This window comes from Hippocampus bargibanti, linkage group LG05 (assembly GCF_051943395.1).
Source record: "Hippocampus bargibanti isolate YZ-2025 linkage group LG05, ASM5194339v1, whole genome shotgun sequence".
Classification (NCBI taxonomy): Eukaryota; Metazoa; Chordata; class Actinopteri; order Syngnathiformes; family Syngnathidae; genus Hippocampus; species Hippocampus bargibanti.
The window spans coordinates 27,401,632-27,416,860 of record NC_142738.1 but is presented as its reverse complement, the minus strand read 5'-3'; the positions used below and the strand labels follow the sequence as shown (position 1 = coordinate 27,416,860).

The window sequence follows — 15,229 nt, the reverse complement described above, 5'->3', positions numbered from 1 at the left end:
TAATGTTGATGAGCCATACAATGAAACTCTGGGAAAGAGTAGTTGAAGCTAGACTAAGAGCAGAAGTGAACATTTGTGAGCAGCAGTATGGCTTCATGCCAAAAAAAAAGAGTACGGCAGATGGAGTGTTTGCTTTATGAATGCTGAGAGAGAAGTACAGAGAAGGTCAGAAGGAATTGCAATGTGTCTTTGTAGACCTGGAGATAGCGTATGACAGGGTGCCCAAAGAAGAGCTGTGGCATTGCATGAGGAAGTCTGGAGTGACGGAAAAGTATGTCAGAGCGCAGCAAGACGGAATATATGTGTGTGAATGAGAGGGATCCAAGTGCAAGAGTGATGCTACAGGGAGAAGAGATAAAGAAGGTGGAGGATTTTAAGTGCTAGCGGTCAACTGTCCAGAGCAGCCCTGGCCAACCCGCGGCTCCTGAGCCGCATGCGGCTCTTAAGGGGCCGGCTTTTAAGGGGCGTAAATTACATGCAAACAGGGTCGGATATATCGATAGTCCCGGTTATATCTATATTTTTTCGGACTCCCTTGAATATCGATATCACGAGACTTTACTGTATTTGTTGATTTTGTATTTAAAATGTGATACTTATAATAAATCTGTCGGAGCAGAGGTATGTGTGTGAGGGATGGGGCGATGGGGTGTTCATGTGTGCCCATGTTTATCAAAGTCAGGAATGGAAAAAGGAAAAAAGTATAAAACAGTGGTGAGACCAGTCATGATGTTTGGACTGGAGACAGTGCCACTGAAGAAAAGACAGGAAGCAGAGCTGGAGGTAGCAGAGCTGAAGATGTTGAAGTTTTCTTTGGGAGTGACCAGGTTGGATAGGATCAGGAATGAGTACATGAGAGGGACAACTCATATTAGAGGCTTTGCAGAGAAAGTCAGAGAGGCCAGACTGAGATGGTTTGGACATGTCCAGGGGAGAGAGAGGGACTATATCGGGAGAAGGATGCTGAGCCTTGAACTGCCAGGCAGAAGACCGAGAGGAAGACCGAAGAGGAGGTTTATGGATGTGGTCAAAGAGGACATGAAGGTAGCTGGTGTGAGAGAAGAGAATGCACAAAACCGGGATAGATGGAGGACATTGATTCACTGTGGCGACCCCTGAGGGGAAAAGCTGAAAGAAAAATAAGAAGAAGAGTATTGTCACAAGACCGCAAGACCTGAAGTATCTCACAAAGAATTATGTTCTGAGTTTCCCTGGACAATGATAAAAACTGGTAAATATTGCCATTTTTTCTGCTCATTCCAAGCATCTCGGGTTTATTAAAATAAATGTTTCCTACGTTAAAGATTTTTAGCCACTTTTTTAAAATGTGTCCCGGCGAGGAGGAAAGTCAAGTCCAGGTTAAACAAAGCAGAGAAATTAGGGACAGGTCGGCCAGGCGAGGCTGCATCAATTAGAGGAGCATAACAATGACATGTATGATGATGATGATTATTATTATTATTATTATTATTATTATTATTATTATTATTATTATTATTATTATTATTATTATTAATGTGTACGTAATTGAAACATTATTTTTTGTTTCTTTTTCCATACTGCCTCAAAATCACATGAGACAGTGGTTTTGACAAGTGGCTGAATTCAATTATCGAGCTCAGACACACATGTGGAGGGACGCACGTCATTTATGGCAAAATCTCTGTGCTTACGACATCAAAAATTAGGACCTGAAAAAATATAGAAATAAATAAACAAACAAATAAATGAATGCATGAATGAATAAATAAACGAATTAATAAATACATAAATAAATAAATAAATACTGACATGCAACCCTTTGGGTTAACCCTTTATGGACGATTGGGTCAAATTCGGTACACTAAAGATAAGTGCTTATAGATCAACAAAATGAAAGGTAGCAGTTCAAGTGCCGATTGGAACTGATGCAGCACAAGTTACATGTCCCTTTAAAACAGGTTATGTGCAGCTTTGCCTTTAAGAGCGTCAGTGACATCATCTCCTTCTTGCGCAACACAACGTGCGCTCCTCGATCTTCAAAGCTCCTTCTATTTTTCGTCATGGATCAAATATCACGCAAGTATATGTTGTGACAATTTTATGAGCTATTCAGAAGAGGTTTACCTTGATACTGAACTGCATAAACTAATGCTAACTTGTTTATTTACCAAGAAATATTATAAATAAGTAGTGTCCCGAATTTGGAACACTCGGCGTGCTAACGCTATTTTCATGATGATATTGTTGATCCTGACTTGGTTCCCGATGCGAATAATTGTAAGTGACTTGTGCGTTTTACACTAATAGCTGTACCTCATAGCTTTGCATTCTCAATATAATTATTGAAACGGAGGTCCATATGTTTTTTTGGTATCTCCTAAACAGAAATTAGAAAACTTAAACATTTTCATCATAATGTCTGGTACAAATTTAACACTTCCTATTTCCAAAAGACCGTGAAACATGGTAGGACCAGGTACAACACTTACAAGTTTCTGTGAAAAAAATGACAGGAAAAGCTAAAAGTCTATATTTTATTTGGGGCAAATCAAAGACAGCAGAATTACTTCTGAATGCCTTGAGGACATTAGATTGGCATGTCAACTAAAATCATCTGAGAGAAAGAATTTGTAATCAGAAAATGTAGAAATGATTGTTTTGAAGAACGTAATACGTAGGTTGCATTTCCACTTGTGTTATGTAAGGTTTTGTTGCCACCTAGTGGACAAAATAGTCCCCACTACCGTATGTGCATTTCACATTCTCAAATACAGTACAGTGCTAGAAGATAAAGCATCTGAAAGGACTGAAGTTCTGTTTGTGATGTAATGTAAGGAAAGAGATGCCCATTTCACGGTAAGATCAGAGCATTGATATCAAATGGTCAGTAATAGTTTTTGCTTTTTTGAATGTTGCTGTGCCCATATGTTTTTTCTAAAATACCCATGTACTGTATATCTTTCCAGATCGTGATGAGAATGAAATAGATCACCATGTTGATAAAGACATTTTGGCATAGGACTCAGTCGTGACTATTGCATTGATGAACTTCTATCACTATTCAAATATTTTCAAAGGATTTTCGATGAAAAAATGATGGATATTATTGTTGAACAGTCGAAATTCTATGCAATGCAAAATGACATCAATAAGCCCCTGTGTCTCACCAAAGAAGAGCTTGAGAAGTGGCTGGGATTTATATATTGTTTCTCAATCTCAAAATGACCAAACACTCGGATGCATTGGGCTTGAAAGCTATTACCACTAACTGATTATGCTGCAGAATGTACTATATGTCAAGGGATCGCTTCAAAATTATAAAAAGGAACTTGCATATAGCAGACAACACAAAACAAGGAACTCTGGGAAGCCCAAATTATCCCTTGCACAAAGTAAGGCCAATGATAAAAATTTCAAGAATTACCCAAATCGCAGCGTTTGTCAATTCATAACAAATTGTACTCTATGAACGTAGATTTACACTCAAGCAGTGTCTACCAAATAAACCAATGAACTGGGGGTTGAAGTTGTTTGTGCTGGCAGGTTATAATGGCTACATGTATGCATTCCATATACAGGAACGATAGATCCAGTCAGTGACTCCAAGGTTCCCGATCTGAAAGTGACCTCAAATGTTGTGCTCCATTTCTCTCAAAACATCCAACCAGGAAAGAATCATCAATTGTATTTGACAATTGGTTTACATCTATCCCCTTACCCGCGACCCTAATGAGGAATAAGCGGTACGGAGAATGAGATGAGATGAGATCTATCCCCTTACTCCAACATTTGGTAACAAGAAAAATCTGGTGTTGTGGCACCGTAAGGCTCAAGCGATTGTTCAGCTGAACCGCAGCTAAAAGACCTTGAGGTTCTTTTCCCGCCGATGATACAGTATTCGGTTTGACAACATAGCTCATGTTCCATATGTTGTAAAGAACCGCAACAGGTGCAAGCATGGCACATGCTCGGTGAAAACTAATATTTACTGCAAAAAATGCAATGTAAATCTTTGTTTGAATCATCACAAGAACTGTTTTGCATTATTCCATGGTTATTAGCTAGTTTTCTATATCTGTAAAGGAACTATGTATTTTTATGTAAACATTTTATGTAAATATTTTATGTAAATTATGTATGTATTTTATGTAAATATTTTATGTATTTTATTATTTTAATAAAAAGATGTCATATGGTTAATAGTCTAGTCTTTGAAGTTGCACTTGACATATGTTCCAAAAAAGCCACCCACTCAATATAGGTCTTTCATGACGATTGTGCCAAATTAGGCACATTATCAAATTTTCTACATTATTGGAAAATAATAAAAAAGGAAGCTACTAGTATGTTATTATATCCATCAGTGACCATAAAAACTGAACAGAAAAAAACATTCTAAGTAGAAAATAATTCAGGCAGTAAAGGGTTTTAATAGACCTTTTTCAGTACTTATGTAGTACTTATGTTTTTACCAGTTTTTTTTTCCACATTCATGTTTATCCAATTTGACTCCAGTGTTGAACGTCAGTACTTTTGCAACCTCTGATTTTCACCCACCAATGACAAAAAATACAGTATTGGTTGTATTTGCCACTGTAGTTTTACTCGTTGATGGTATGCAGATTGGAGACAAGTGACGCCTGTGTAAATGAAACCATTGCTTACCACTGAGAGAAAGAGAACTTTGTTTTCCGTTCTCTCGTGTGCTCTTGTGAGTGTTTTTTTTACCAAAGCCTAAGGACAAAAAAATTCAATGTAGTTTCAACTTTCAGCGACCCCCACAAATCCAGATTGAAACTGGTAACGAGTGTAATAATAAAAATGGTGTCCTATGACAAATGCGGAACAATAACTTATTGATGGGTTAAGTGTAAATGTGCATGTGACTTACAGACCTGTTTCCTGGAGGAGAGTGCAGTCTTGGGGCGGCGAGGTGGACTTCTCTTCCCTGTTTCTGTTCCCTGTCGACAGGCTTGCCGCAATGTGGTAGCACTGGTTTCAAGTTGGTTTGGCAAAGGTCTGGAGGGGACATGTGAACACCAACTCCAAACTGGCCTAAAGCAGCAGTTCCACTATTATTCTACTGTTGGTTGATTTGAATTGAACTCACAAGACTATATCAAATTTGCCAACAGTAATGTCAACCAACAACTATTATGTTCTGTGCATTAGGAACATAGGACATGATTTTAATGAGATGCTATCCGACATTATTTATAAAACATTTACGTGCCAGTAATATCAGAACCTTTTTGGAGCTTTTCTAAGCACATCTTTTGTATTCATAAACATCATTGAAAGATGGAGAAACATTGACTGATGGAAGGTGGAAGAGATTTTGCAATAATGTCGTTATCCTGTTTATACTTATTGACTGATTTCAAAACGAGTGTGCAAATAAGAATTGTACGTGATGATTAAACATTTATTCTGTTTTAATGGTCCTGTGAGGCAAGACGTCGCACCGGTGGCCCGCGACAAGGAGTTTGACACCCCTGAATTATAAATGAATGATATGTCAACTACAGTAGTAGTTCACCGGTATTGTCAACAATGAAACAGTAATTACCCGACGTAGAGAATCTGTGCTATCAGTCCATAGAGCACGATAGCAAGAAGTAAAGGCACGACGTAGAAAATAGCAAAGTCGATGAGGTAGATGGGCAGGTACAGCTCCCGCTTCACCTTGTACCCACACTGAACATGTCCATCCAGGCTCACCTGATGACACAATTGTTGGAGAAATAGGGTGAAGTGAACATTGGAACGCTCGTTCACATTTTAGCATACTGATAATGCTCTCAAAATGCCATTTGACACTTTTGTTGAGCAAGCCGATGTACAAAAGAGGATCGCTTGAACATTTTATGCCCACTAAAGGTTACCACTATTGATTGGAGGACTACTAAGTATGTTCAATGGGGGACACATTTTGAAAACATAATATAATCTGACCGCTCGACTATTTTGAAGTGTTTCAAACACAAACCCTTCACCTTTCTGCATTTCATATTCCATTTTCTTTTAAAGGTTGCTAATGCTTGCTCGTCAATACAGTATATTGGCAACTTATGTCGTAATCGGCATGATTCCTCTTACCTGTATATCCACAAGGAAAAACCACAATATGCAGTAAATACAGGTGGCGATCCAAACCCCTGCAATTATCCTCTTTGCCCTGGACACTGTGCACACAGTCTGAGCTTTCATTGGATGGCAAATAGCGATGTACCTGCATATGTGATCAAACGGGTAAGGCATGCCATATTAATACACAGGTCACTAAAGCGGTGAGGATATTAGGTCTTCCACCTGAAGAAAATTGAACTTTGGTTTCGGAAGAATGCAGGCTCTTAAGTACAGCTTTGTAGAAAATAAAACAGTGATCAATCGGTGCTTCTTGTTTTGTATAAACATTTGCCCTCCCCAAATCTGCAGATGGTCATAGTAAATTTCATGTTACTCTGTCCATCCCCCCATCCATCCATTTGATTTACCATGCATCCTTAGGATGGTCACATGTGACTTAGAGCCTATTCCGACTGACCTTTGGCAAGACCAAAAGCACAACCTCGGTTGGGCGTCCATTGATCCCGGAGTATATCGGGATTCTAATTGACTGTCTGCCACTGCGGTATTTTTGCAATTTGGTTTTCATTAGTCTCCCGGTGGAGTGTGGATGGGCAGGGATACTCCTGCCCACATCTGCGAACTATCATCATCAACTCATTGTGTGAGGTGAAGAAATGTGCACAAACATATTTTAATTATTTGCAAATGGCAGGTTTAGGAGGACAATAAAGCGAGAAATGCAAGGATTTGAAAGGTGAGGTTTACCAATGAGGCAAAAATAGAGCGAAAAAGTCCTTGAGTCGACCCACACACAAGAATGACAATGAAAGTTATATGGAAGAAAATTGATGAGCAAATAATAAAAGTGGTGATCATAATTCAATCAGTGCCAAGTAGATGGAGGAATCTTGAAATACTTTGTCGGTTGAATAATTAAAACGAGAACTAAAATTTCATTAACATACAGTCTCTACACAGGAAGGCTCAAATTGAAAATCAAAAATGAGCTGTGCTACTCTTCAACCATGCTGCCATAATGTTACTCATTTTAAATCCTTCATATCATCTGCATTTTATTTCAACCTATTATACTGTGAGTGCGGTTGATTGTGGTCTGAACCTTTCTATGCCCCACCCTTTTCAACGATAACCTGCAATATGCACCAAGCATGAAACATATGTAAGATGGACCAGATAATGAGAACAAACATTTTAGTAGAGTCAATAAGCATTCTCAGGTAGGCGACAATAAAAAAAACGCATTACGCTCAACCATCCATCCATTTTCCGTACCGTTTATTCCTCATTAGGGCCGGGGGGTGCAGGAGCCTATCTCGGCTGTCTTCGGGCACGAGGCGGGGGACACCCTGGATTGGTTGCCAGCCAATCGCAGGGCACACAAAGACGTACAATAGTCACTCTCACACGTAGGGACAATTTGGAGTGGTCAAGCTGCCTGCCATGCATGTTTTTGGAATGTGGGAGGAAACCGGAGGACCCGGAGAAGACTCACGCGGGCCCGGGGAGAGCATGCAAACCCCACACAGGGAGGCTGGACCGGGATGCGAACCGGCGACCTCTGCACTGTGAAGCTGTTGTGCTAACCACTCGACAACCGGGCCGCCTCCGCTCAAGCGATATAACCAAATCAATATAAAATCCAATTGATGGTGTGATATTTTATTTGATGAAATAGTTGCAGATGCCTAATACTGTGGTGGCCGATGGGAAAATGTGCCGCAAATGGCTAAACACTGGAAACACAGGAATCATGAAAAAAACATACAAAACTAAAAACTAACACATACCAGCAACTTGAAAAACATACAAAATAACTGCAAAACAAAAATGCTGCAAGTAGTCCTGCAAACAGCCAAACACTGCAAATACTGTACATGAAAGAAAAGAAACACAATAAATGGAGAACAAAACAATATGCATGCATAAATAAATAGCAAATCATAGCAACAGTGAACATTCAAAAACACAAAACAACCAAAAAGTGTGCGCGCGCGCATGTGTGTGTGTGTGTGTGTGTGTGTGTGTGTGTGTGTGTGTGTGTGTGTGTGCGTGCTTTGCAATACCAGTTGTGTTTTGGAATATCACATTTTTCTTTTTTGCATTTATTTATTTATTTTGTTAGTTTGTTTGTAATATTCTGTTCCACTTTGTTTCAGTGGTTTCAACATTTCTTGCGTTTCCGTTTTGTGGGCGCAGGCATTGATTTTTTGTTTTTGTTTGCATTATTCCTGTCATGATCTGGTTGGCGACCAACGGGTGGTGCTGTCGGCCCTCCTGCACCTGCACAGGTGCTGGTCGTCCCGATCAGTGGCGGACTGCCACATTCGGATTGGCGACCAACGGGTAGCGACGTCAGCCCTGCCTGCAGCCTCGCAGGTGCTGGTCGTTTTAATCAATGACACGTAAAAGGACTCCCGGCACGACCATCCGGAGTCGGTTCATTGTTTGTTGCATGCTTTGTCTGCAATTGCATGTATTGTATGCTATGCATGTGTTTGTTTAACCTTGGCGGACTTTTACACTTGGTTTTCTTTTGATACTTTGTATTTTTTCTGTTCAGATGATTTTGATGTTTTACATTTTGTTCTTGCTGACTTTATTTTAATACAATTTGTCAAACACAACCTCCTGCTCCCTCCGCCTGCTTTTTGGGATCCGCACCCGCCATCACCACCTTGCAAAACGTGACAATTCCTGTGTTTGCACCATTTGGTCATTTACAGCATTTGTTACTTGCAGCATTTTAGTTTGACGGTTGTTTTAATAATAATAATACATTTAATTTCAAGCGCCTTTCATAACACCCAAGGACACTTTACAATAAAAACAATAAAACAAAGCACATAATAAAACCATAAGTAAAATGATAAATAATAAAATAGCAGATTGAACTAGACATTGAAAGCAATTTTAAACAGATGGGTTTTGAGGTGGGACTTGAAAATAAGGAGAGAGTCAATATTACGGATGTTGGGTAGAAGTGAATTCCAGAGTTCAGGAGCAGAGCGGCTGAAAGCTCTGCATCCCATCAGGGTGAGACGGGCAGAGGGCACATAGAGGTGAAGGGCGGATGAGGTTCTGAGGGACCGAGAGGGAACAGAGATTTGAAGCAGGTCAGAAACATAGGGAGGGGCAAGGTTATGGATGGCTTTGAATGTAAACAGAAGTATTTTGAATTTGATTCGATGTTTAACAGGGAGCCAGTGGAGTTGCTGGAGGACAGGGGTGATGTGGTGAAAGGAGGGGGTTCTAGTGATGATACGGGCTGAAGAATTTTGGACGAGTTGGAGTTTATGGAGAAATTTCTGATTGACACCGAAGAGAAGTGAGTTACAATAATCGATGCGGGAGGTGACGAGACTGTGGATAAGGATAGCAGCGGAGTGAGGGGTGAGCGAGGTACGGAGATGGTTAATATTACGGAGGTGTAAATAAGCAGACCGAGTTATGTTATTTATATGGGAGTGAAAAGATAGTGAGCTATCGAGGATGACACCCAGGCTCTTGACCTGAGGGGAGGGGGACACGGTTGAACTGTCAATGGTGAGAGAGAAACGGTTAGTTTTGTGAAGGGTGGATTTGGTACCGACAAGGAGAAGTTCAGTTTTTTTCACCGTTAAGCTTGAGAAAGTTATGGGAAAGCCAGTATTTAATTTCTGAGAGGCAAAGTGAGAGGGATGAAGGTGGAAGAAAGGCGTCGGGTTCGCTGGACAGGTAGAGTTGGGTGTCATCCGCGAAGCAGTGAAAGTGAATGCCAAACTTACTGAAAATATTGCCAAGAGGAAGTAGGTAGATAATAAAGAGAAGGGGCCCCAGGACAGACCCTTGAGGCACACCAGAGGACACAGGAGAGTACCGTGAGGATAAATTGTGAGCGATCAGAGAGATAGAAATGAAATCAGCGAAGTGGGGTGTGCGTGATGTCAAAAGCTGAGGTCAGATCGAGAAGGATGAGGATGGAGAGTGAACCGGCATCAGCTGCCATGAAAAGATCATTCGTGATTTTTATGAGAGCCGATTCAGTACTGTAGCGGGGGCGGAAACCAGACTGGTTTTGTGATGTTTTTAGTTTCGATATTTGTATTGTATTTTTTTTCTTTATTGTATTGTATTGCATTCTCACCTTTCCACAGTGAAGGCTGTGATGGAGCAAGATGACACATTGATGCCCAAGTACTGCAGGTAGGTGATTCCCAAACAGCCAGCGTGCCCAAACACCCAGGTCCCAGTGAGACTGTCTGAGATGTTAGGAAGTCCAGCTGCTACTAGTACAGTTAGATCAGCTATGGCCAAGCTCACCAGATAACAATTTGTTGGTGTCCTCATGTGTCGAGTGGTCAGGACAACAAGGACCACCATGATATTTCCCACAATGCCGACGCTACACACCAACAGGACCAAGAAGACAGACACAGTCTTGTACTCGAGAGACTGCGAAATGGCAAGGCTTGGACTCAGGGAAATATTGGTTGGGGTGTCAAGTTTGTCAACTCTGGAGCTCACATTGTCGGTCATCTCTGCTTAAAAAAAGAAGTTTTTTTTCTCTCCAGGTGGGAGTTAATAAAGTCTGGAATCACTTGATTAAAATAAAGTGACATGGGACATGTTCCTTCCCTTGTATTGAGAGCTGACTATCATTTCAAGTTACTTGATTTTAGAAGAAACTTGCTAGTGGCTTTCGTCTGGATTTGATGTGGTTATCAGATCTTCATTTCAAACCCCATAATCAGTCACCTAGAAACATGAAAACACAAGAGCGGAGAGGGATCAATGTGTATCAATGAATTATACAGTAAAGTCTCGTTATATCGATATCGGATATATCGATAGTCCCGGTTATATCGATACTATTTCTATGCACGCACGGAGAAAATTACATGCAAACAGGGTCGGATATATCGATAGTTCCTGTTATATCGATATTTTTTCGGACTCCCTTGAATATCGATATAACGAGACTTTACTGTATTTCCTAGCATGTTTGGAGGTAGTAGATCACCAGTGGGAATTATTTAACGAATTGATTTGACAATTCCCACAGTGAGTGTTGGTTGAGTAAACAGATAATTCAAAGGAAAAACACAGTGGCAGTAAAGCAACACATTAGCACCAAATTCCAATACTTGGAGAGGGTTGTACTGTATTCAAACCGCCTACGCTTTATACATCATTCACTTTAAGGACTTGTGATTTGAAGTAAATTGCAATTTTGACTTTGAGGTCAGGTTCATTTACTTAACCTCCAAAAACTTTGGTAGAATTTTTACAGTGTAAAAATGAAGAAGTGGTATTTTACTCTCCTAGCTCATCTCCCTGACAAAGCACAAGCTCATATTGGACTTTCTCTCCTGGGGTGGCACCTCTCATAACTTGAGGTGGTCATGAAATAAGAAAGTAATGTCATTACACTATTCTGCCATTAATCAAAATGCATCAACCTCATACAGTATCTGAGCACACGCAAAAAATAAGTGGTCTGCTTACATCACCTTGAAATGGTGTTCCCATACATGCTATTTGCATTAACATGAAAATTGCAGCTGATGCCTTTTTTCCCAATAGTTAGTTTTCCATACTTCCATTATCTCAAGGACGAAGCATTTACGTACTAGAAGACTCAGAGCAAGTGAAGGACTAAAAGGGACAAAGACAACCACAATCTAATGTCACACAAATTTTGTTTTATTAGCCAATCAACCTTGCTTTCACTCTTATTTGAATGTTCGCGAAAAGGTGTAGTAAGCTAAATCCAGACTGACACTTTGTTTTGGGAGTATTGAGAGAGAGAGAGAGAGAGAGAGAGAGAGAGAGAGAGAGAGAGAGAGAGAGAGAGAGAGAGAGAGAGAGAGAGAGAGAGAGAGAGAGAGAGAGAGAGAGAGAGAGAGAGAGAGAGAGAGAGAGAGATGCTAGAATTTAATCAGGTATTCCTGTACGGTGAGGTCCACGTGCTAGCCAATGGACGACAGGGGGCGGTGGTGATCATTTAATTTTAAATTAAATACATTTTTAAAATTAATTACCGTATTTTCACGACCAAAGGGCGCACCGTGTGAAAAGGCGCAGTCTCATTTATGTGTGCCATTTCTGTATTTAACATACACATTGAGCGCACCGGCTGATAGGGCGCAAGTTTTATATACCGGTACATATCCTCTACTGCCATACGTACGTCCGCCTCACAAAAACACACAGGCATACAAGTGTGCACATTTAAAAAAACAGATCGGGAGCAAAACTGAGTTTGGTAGTGCTTTATTAATTAATTACAAAGTAATTACAATTCCAAACATTTTGTAATCATCACTCAATAGGGTAATATGGTAAAAAAAGAGCACATTACCGGTACCGACTTTTCCGAAAGCTCGAACCACCGTGCCAGCAGACACGTTAGCCCAAGCAACCACAATCCATTGGCAAACTGTGGCGTAACATCCAGCCCTTTTCATTAATAATGACGCCTGCTGGAAATGTCTTTTTAGGCAAAGTCTTTCTTAAAAAAATCACAATCGGCGGGAGTTTCTCTCCGTTAGCATGGCAGCCAAGCAAAACAGGAAACGAAGCCTTTTCGCCAGCTTTCCAGAATAATTCGCCGTCCGTTGCTACGCTGCCGTAGTCCTGGTCCGGATGGTAAAATGGCAGTTTCATAAAACGGCATCACCAAGACGGACCTCCTTGGAAATGTTCAATTTTCATTTCCTCCGCGAGCGTTACTGCTCTGAGTGGGATGGTGACAGTCGAAACGCTCCTTCCGCTCGCTCTTAGCTCGCCGATGCATTGCTCGAAGCTTTCCTCCAACTCCGGCCACCTTGCCTTATGTCCGCGTATTATGTCACGGCAGCTCGATTCCCATGTTCCTCGGCGTAGCTGATAGCCTTCAGTTTAAACTGAGCTTCATAACCATGTCTCTTTGCCATTTTCAGGGTTGTTAAAACAGCAATGTTTTGCATAAAGCACATACCTGTTCGTTTATACACAAACCACACCCACACATCCCCTCATGTTCTCGACACGTCCTCCTTATGGTGGTCTCTAATACGTCCGCACTACAGGGCGCACCGCACCTTTTGAAAAAAAATCTGAGACGTTTATATGCGCCTTATGGTCGTGAAAATACGGTATTCTTTTCCTTTGGGCTTTTCCCTTCAAGGGGTCGCCACAACAAATCACTGTCCTCCATCTTCAAAGGTTTGATTCGCATGTTTGTTTTGGCCAAGCTTTTACGTTGGATGTCCTTCCTGACATAACCCTCACTTTTTAAATTAATAATGTTTTTAAAGTTCGGCTGGTGGGTAAGCATGGAGCTAACACGAACCCAGAGACATATCCATAAAAGTTTGTTTGTGTGTACGAGCTCCATGTTTATGTGTTAGCATTCATTTTGCCCATTCCTACGCATGTGTAACATCAGGCACTTTGGAGCAGAAACAGGTGACAGGTGGCATGTTTGTTTATCAGTTGAAATGTACATTCAGCAGCATTAGTGAAGGCAGTGGCAGTGGACAATGTATGGGCTGTATACTGTACATCTGTGGCGTCACCGGTGCGCACCGCAACTTTGATGTCTTTCAAGCCCTTGATCTCCTTGATGTGCGTCTCAGCCTGACGCATATCACATGCTTGAAAATAGTATAAAAGTAGCCGTCGCGGGACAGAGAGAATCAGACTCATCTCGGACTCAGACCCGGACAGACACACACAGCTCGCAGAGACCTGCTCAGCATCGCACGGAGTTCACAGCACGACTTGCTCGACTCCACGCCACGATCAACCTCTGCGTGACACCTGCCTGGGAGATCTGACAACGAACCTACTTACAAATAAAGAGAAACATCAAACTCTTTACATCCGTGGTTTATGTAACCGGCCTCAGGCCTAGGGGATACCTGGGTCGGTCCAAAGCGCTTCACAGGCAGGTAGCACTGTGAACGACGACACGAGACAACCGTGTTAATCAGCTTCACACAACGGCATTTATGACAACTCATCAAAACATCAATTCAGCAATTTCAATATCAGAATACATTCATGTGTAGATCTATACATTCAACATCTATAGATTGTATATATCCTCCACATTCGCACATGCTTATGCACGTCTGCCCGCTCGTGTGTGTTGTACTGGGAACTACAATTGACATCCAAAAATCCAAATTCATCAAAGCCACAAAATATTCATCAAAGCCACAAACAGGTTTCATATCTAGCATCGCCCAATAAGTCCCCAATTACTTTAACATCTTGAGAATGTCTAACACTTTTTAACTTTTTTTGTCTAACACACATTATTTTGAATACCTGTGAACGACGAGGAAAGACGACACGAGACAACCGTGTTAATCAGCTTCACACAACGGCATTTATGACAACTGCGCATGCGTGAGCTGAGCCTACATCGCCTTCCTCTGTTCCATTCACAGGCGCGTAGCGCCCTCTCCTGACTTGGTAGTCTAATCGACTAACATACAATAACAGAGGTCGTTTCTAACCCCCTACACTCTCCCCTGTTTTAAAAGATGTCCCCCAACATCTTGACTATACCAACAAGTAGTCAAGTACCAGTAGAAGCACAGCCATCTGTCTGGTCTCCGTAGGGTGGTGTCAATCACCTTCTACTGCAACTACATTCAAGTCCATACCGTCGGGGTAGAGTAGCAATAGTGTTCAGGTCGCACTAGATAATGAGTCGTGGGGTAAGGCATGCAAGTATACAACACATTTACCCCAGGTCTCCAAGCCTGGTATGATGGATGACCCAAGTGTTCATATGTAAATATCTCTCTGGGTCTTAGAGTACGAGTAGACCTTCGTGGCAGCGATTCCATTCCACTTTGTGACGCGGTGTCCGATTCCACCAACTCCGCCGGCGCTCCTGCATCACCGACATTATCATCCATTACAAGTTGTTCCGGGCTTCCCTCAGCAGGCAGGCTGTCAACTGGTGTTGGTTTTGGTAATGATGCTGGTACGACCAGTGGAAACGCTTCCTCTAGCTGCTGCCCATCCTCTGGTTCCGTAGTTTGTGCCTGGGCGTGGAATTCTGATGCCACAGCTCTTAAATTGTGCGGTTCAGGTTGAGACACCTGATGACTGCCTGTCCTCCTTGTATACACAGGTAACCGTCGGAGATTGTATGAACATCCCTCCTCTTCATCTG

The 15,229-nt window shown here is 41.5% G+C and overlaps 1 protein-coding gene across 4 annotated transcripts in view; it reads right to left on the bottom strand.

Moving 5' to 3' along the window:
- trhr2 (thyrotropin releasing hormone receptor 2) overlaps nt 1-15,229 on the bottom strand; it is a 44,548-nt gene that overhangs the window by 21,131 nt on the left and 8,188 nt on the right. The window contains exons 2-6 of one of the 4 annotated variants that reach the window (XM_088997548.1): nt 10,199-10,809; nt 6,082-6,214; nt 5,552-5,703; nt 4,878-5,037; nt 4,648-4,716 (exon numbers count right to left, since the gene is read on the bottom strand). In XM_088997548.1, coding sequence (XP_088853674.1) covers nt 4,648-4,716; nt 4,878-5,037; nt 5,552-5,703; nt 6,082-6,214; nt 10,199-10,590 — 906 coding nt within the window. In that variant the 5' untranslated portion in view covers nt 10,591-10,809. The remainder of the gene's footprint in view (nt 1-4,647; nt 4,717-4,877; nt 5,038-5,551; nt 5,704-6,081; nt 6,215-10,198; nt 10,810-15,229) is intronic. The other 3 variants (XM_088997550.1, XM_088997551.1, XM_088997552.1) reach the window with 3 other exon arrangements.